A 5,000-nucleotide genomic window follows, 5' to 3' on the forward strand; every position below is an offset into this window, starting at 1 on the left:
CAAACAATTTATGGTTTCCTATTACCTTGAAAATGTATTCTAAGTAACATACCTCTGCCGAAGAATTTGGCTCCATGTTCATTCAAATAAAAGATACTTTTATACTACACTTGGAAACATGCACTTCCTATCGAGGTTAAAGCATCCTGTGAAGTCCTGTTATCTATTTTTGAACCTGTTACTGGGGTGACAGAACTTACAACTTTGTACTTAAAAAGTCCATGCTCTTCAATCTTCTTAGGTTATAATGTATCTATTTCTTGATAGACTTAAAATGAGTTAAGTGTGTGCAGTGTAATTCCAATATTTCAATCATTTAATGATATGGCTGATCTAACAGAAGTACTAATATCTTCGTATATCAATCTCTCGTCTCTATGTACAACTAGTACGGAAATAAATCTAATGTTATGAGGTGTGTTGGTTCTTGCATTTTGTTGTTTTCAAATAATAAAAAGGTTTCTGGTTAGATGTCTGGAGCTTCTTACTGGCAGAGGTGATGGCCACTATTTTCTCTAATGGTGGGTTGGTTTACTGGTTTTCCATTTTAAATATCTCACTTCTTGCTTTTGTGAGTTTAGACTATACGTTTTTGTGTATTTTAGAAGATGAATGAAAACATCAAATTCCCCATATGCACTGTTGAGACTAATTCAGCTCAAGAATGACTTTCAAAATAATTTCTTAATCCAATAAGAAATACATATGTATTTTTCCTTCCTTTCATACTATCGAATAGTCTCTCCTTCATTTCAAAGTAAATATTATTTCTGTCAATAGTTTTCAACTGTTACTGACTACTGATGAACTAAATTTGTCATAATTTTCTATCTCCTTTACAGTCAGCTGCCCAGCATCAAGAAAAGATAAACTTCCATCTGCTGTCTCGACAAGCTTTTAATTTCTATAGGCCTTACTTGGCCACTATCGGTATCTGCCAGCAATTATTTCAATTATTTCTATATTTTACCTATTTCTATTACTTTTCATTTCTTATTTGAATGTGGTCTAATGCAAAATCAACATTTCAATTTTGATATTCTTGAGTGCCCAAATATTGCATGGATTTTCAATTTCGTGAAGATAACCAAGATTTCTTTTTCCTTCCACGTGTTCCTAACTCAACATTTAACAATGATCGTTTGCAAAAGTCTTTATCTGCAATTCAGAAGTAAAAGTAACAAACTGAAACTTGAACCTACCATCATTCATGCTTTTACATTTGAGAAAGATATGAATGATGAATAAATTTAGATTACCGTATTGAAGGGACTAAGAAACAGAACTCCATCTTCTGTTGAGATAGAAGTTGCTTATACATTTCATTAAATGAAACCACTCTACCGACTGTAATTGGCCTGAGAAACTGGCTCTACGAAAGACATTTGCCATCTCATTTGCAAGAACTTTATCTTGTACATATCTTACTAGCTTTCAGTATTAAAGCAGACCCTAAAGATTCTCTTATTGTTTGTGAAAAAAAAGAGAAAAAAAAAGTTATCTCCCTGCTATCTACCATGGACCAATAGGCAAGTGAGAGGTATCAGCTCAGCTTTGCTATCAAAATAATGGGTCTACAACTATTCTTGCAGCTATTATTTAATTCCCGATTTGGTATTCTCTATAATTGAAAAAATAAATAAATAATGAGAAGAAAAGTTAGAGATACTTTTGTACATAATGCTAATTTCATATTATGTTCCAAAAATCTTGCAAGATGCAATCAAATAAAAAAAAGGAAAAAATGAAATAAAATATAAACAAGAAATGAAATATATGTGTGTATATATAAATATATATATATAAAGATTCAGGATAAAACATTCCAACAGCGGTAACCTCCTGGCAAAAGCACAGAACCTGAATTGACGAGGTTTCACTGTGCTGCCTTTGTCTGAGCTCAGTTAGCATCCACCTTAGAGGGATCAATAAAACACATCAGGATAAAGCTTTGTGGTTGTATTTTTTGTAACCAGCTCATTTTTATAGTGCAATTTTACATGTGACAGTTATTCATGAGTACTACCACGGAACCAGAACTAAAAATATAGCCATGACCCTAAAGAGTGAAACCTTGTTAACTCAAGCTCAGTTCCATACAAACTGATATAAAACAGAAACAGAAGGGAAGATTTACAAAAGAAAAGGTACAGTAGTTTACTACGCTTTGATCAACTATTATGAAGTCAAGTTCATACAAGAGGCAGCTGTACAAGTTTGAACTTTGACTTTGTAGCTACGGGTGACAGTTCCTTGCACCACCGGCCCTGGGCTAGAACAGGTAGACGTCAAAGTCCATCAAGTCACTCAGACTGAAATCAAGATCTGGAATGTCCACACTATTATCAAACGTACTTCCTGTAAATGACTGTTTCCTGGGACGTCCACGCTGCCTCTTGGCTGGAGGTGGACCTGTGTGCTCCTCGGGAGAGACCGCTTCCGAGTGGGACACAAGGGGAGGGTTGTTACTCCCAACCGAGGTCAGTCGCAGGTTGGCATCCACCTCCATGCTGCCCACGCTGTCCAGGTCGCCAAGGGCTTCCTCTAGGGCCTCTTCCAAGTCCAGAATAGGCTCTAGACGATCCTCCTCTTCGCAGTCAACTGGACAGCCACTAGACAGGCTGCAATTTAAAAGAACCTGCAACTTGTCCTCATAATACTGGGGTGAGTCGTCTCGAGGCCTTCAAGATTATGTGCCCAAGACAGTGAGATAATGTTAGGGGCAGGGGATAGGTTCTTGCTGCCAACAAGATGCATTTAACATTCAACTGGACTAAGCTGGTATCAAGTGACAGGTTATCTCTGAAGTTTAATCTTTCCTAGATTCTAAATAATATTACTTTACAGGCAGCTTAAATAACATTCTTTAAGTAAAAATGTATCTGCTACAAATACATGTCAAAAAGTGACTTTAAAGGTTGAAGCTATGCAAAAGAATGAAATAAAAAATGCTTTTCTGCCCCTATCATTTACTTCAATGAAGTTACAAGATAAATTCCTTCTTCCAATCTCACAACACCAGCCCTTATACTTACTCTAATGTTAGTCAAGTACAGCACTTGCCTAGAGTCTGGGATCAAACCAAAAGAAAAGTTTTTGTTGTTGTTGCCCGACATCAAAACCAATGGTCTGGAAAACAGCTTTTGGAAACTGCATTATGACAAAATTTAAAAGCCCAAAAAGAAAAAAAAAAGTCCAGATAATTTTTTGTTTTCCTTTTTTTTTTTTTCTACCAGATTCTCTCAAGTGCTGTTCTTCTGAGCCAGCCTTTGCAAGCCAGTCCAGATTCGTACTAGGATATCCAAAAAGGGGTCAATTTGATAAAATTTGAAAATGTTTCAAGGTAATAGAAAAGTACATGTACTTGACACAAAATTCAGATCTTAATATTTCTTTTTTTTATACATGTATGTATTTTTTTATTTATTTCTCATAACTAAACCCTAAACAAAGGGAATCTGGCCCAGTTACGTTCAGCTGACCAAAATGTCGGCTCTTTGTCAAACCAAAATCAGCTGTAAAGATTGCCTGATTACTGGTATTGTCTTTAGCCAATTTCTGCCTGCTCTGATGGTACATGAAACTGACAGCTAGTTTAAACAAATAATCTTAAGTTTAAAAACATACTTTTCTTAAGTCTATCATTAGCTTAAATGTAGAACAAGAAGATGACCAAGTTCTGTAGACCTACCCATGCATGAAAACCTGAAAATAAATTGTTGGTCATTTCTCTATCAAAAAAACAAACAAAAAATAAAAAAAACAAAAAAACAAAAAAATAGGCAAAAGAGTGTGTGAAAATTTCTTCTTTAGATCTATGGGTTATGGATTCTGGAGCAATTTCAAATGATAAACAAGTAAATAAATTTTAGAGTAAAAAGAATTAATTTCTATGTCCGAGAAAAACTTTCCCTCTTTTCTTTTATTTCTTCTTCCTCTCTTTCTTTCTTTCTTTCTTCCTTTCTCTCTTTCTCTCTCTCTCCCGCTCTCTCTCACTTTCTTTTCTTTCTTTTTTTTTTTAAATCTTTTATTTCCTCTTTTAATTTTTATACTTTGTCTTGACTAAAACTGAGAAAAGTTCTAAAAAAGGTCACAAAGAAAATTGAACGTACATCTACATGAATTGTGGTATAGGAACGTGCAATGGGTATTGGGTTGATGTCGAGTTAGATGTCAAAGGTTCAAACTAGTGATGGGGTCAGTCGACAATGAGATGAAGCGACCCGCAAGTTCGCTAGCCCCGTTGTCGCCACGCCAACAACCGGCTACAGCCAAGATTTCTGAAATTGGGAATTCTGGCATAGGTATGGTTGCATCTGCAGCAGAGAGATCTGCCATGAAAGTGCTGAGGTCCAACACCGTCACATATGAGGGAGGCAGCCAATGCAAGCGGTGCGTGTGCGTGTGTGCGTGACTTGACTTTGGATCCTTTTTTTGACTTCTCTTGAGCAAAAGTTTTCATCAGAGTTGAGCCTCACACTTCAGGAGGGGGCACCTTTTTTTTTTTTTTTTTTTTTTTTTTTTATATATACGCTCGTACTAGCTGGTCATCTCTCACATGTAGGGGAGTTTATATGTCCTTCTTACTTGGGACTGATCCCTGAGGAATGATCATCTATTGCTCTAAAAAATACTTAGTTTGCACATCAGGAAAGACTGCCTTAAAAGTAATATTATTCTCTCTAATCTAATGATAAAAGTCTAATGCAATACAGATCAGAGCAGTGCTAAGCATACCTTAAAATTAATACACATGAAGCATTGCAAACTGTCCCCAGGTCGGTTACATTGTTATTTGCTATGATTCAAGTGTGTTCAACTTAAGTAAGTTCTGGCTTGCTATCTCTAACATTCATAAAAAAGGGAACGAGAATTAAAAATCAACAAAAAAGAACACACTAAGATTACAAAATGGAGAAAAAATGCCTTTAAAAAAATCTAAAAAACAGTAAAAATTAAAATCCATATTCTTTTTTTCTTTATATACACTGTCTCACACA

At 35.5% G+C, this 5,000-nt stretch overlaps 2 protein-coding genes across 9 annotated transcripts in view; both read right to left on the reverse strand.

Moving 5' to 3' along the window:
• LOC122242966 (uncharacterized) overlaps positions 1–152 on the reverse strand; it is a 48,031-nt gene extending 47,879 nt beyond the window's left edge. For all 3 annotated transcript variants that reach the window (XM_086556545.1, XM_043000434.2, XM_043000417.2), the window contains exon 1: positions 53–152. The gene's annotated coding sequence lies outside the window, so the exon portion shown is untranslated. The remainder of the gene's footprint in view (positions 1–52) is intronic.
• Positions 153–1,944: 1,792 nt separating this feature from the next.
• Positions 1,945–5,000, reverse strand: part of LOC122243014 (uncharacterized) — a 13,040-nt gene continuing 9,984 nt past the window's right edge. For all 6 annotated transcript variants that reach the window (XM_086556548.1, XM_086556549.1, XM_086556551.1 and 3 more), the window contains one exon: positions 1,945–2,621. In XM_086556548.1, coding sequence (XP_086412674.1) covers positions 2,273–2,621 — 349 coding nt within the window. In that variant the 3' untranslated portion in view covers positions 1,945–2,272. The remainder of the gene's footprint in view (positions 2,622–5,000) is intronic.

This window comes from Penaeus japonicus, unplaced genomic scaffold (genome assembly GCF_977035675.1).
Source record: "Penaeus japonicus unplaced genomic scaffold, GWHDUDI00000001_assembly GWHDUDI00000032, whole genome shotgun sequence".
In the NCBI taxonomy this organism is placed as follows: Eukaryota; Metazoa; Arthropoda; class Malacostraca; order Decapoda; family Penaeidae; genus Penaeus; species Penaeus japonicus.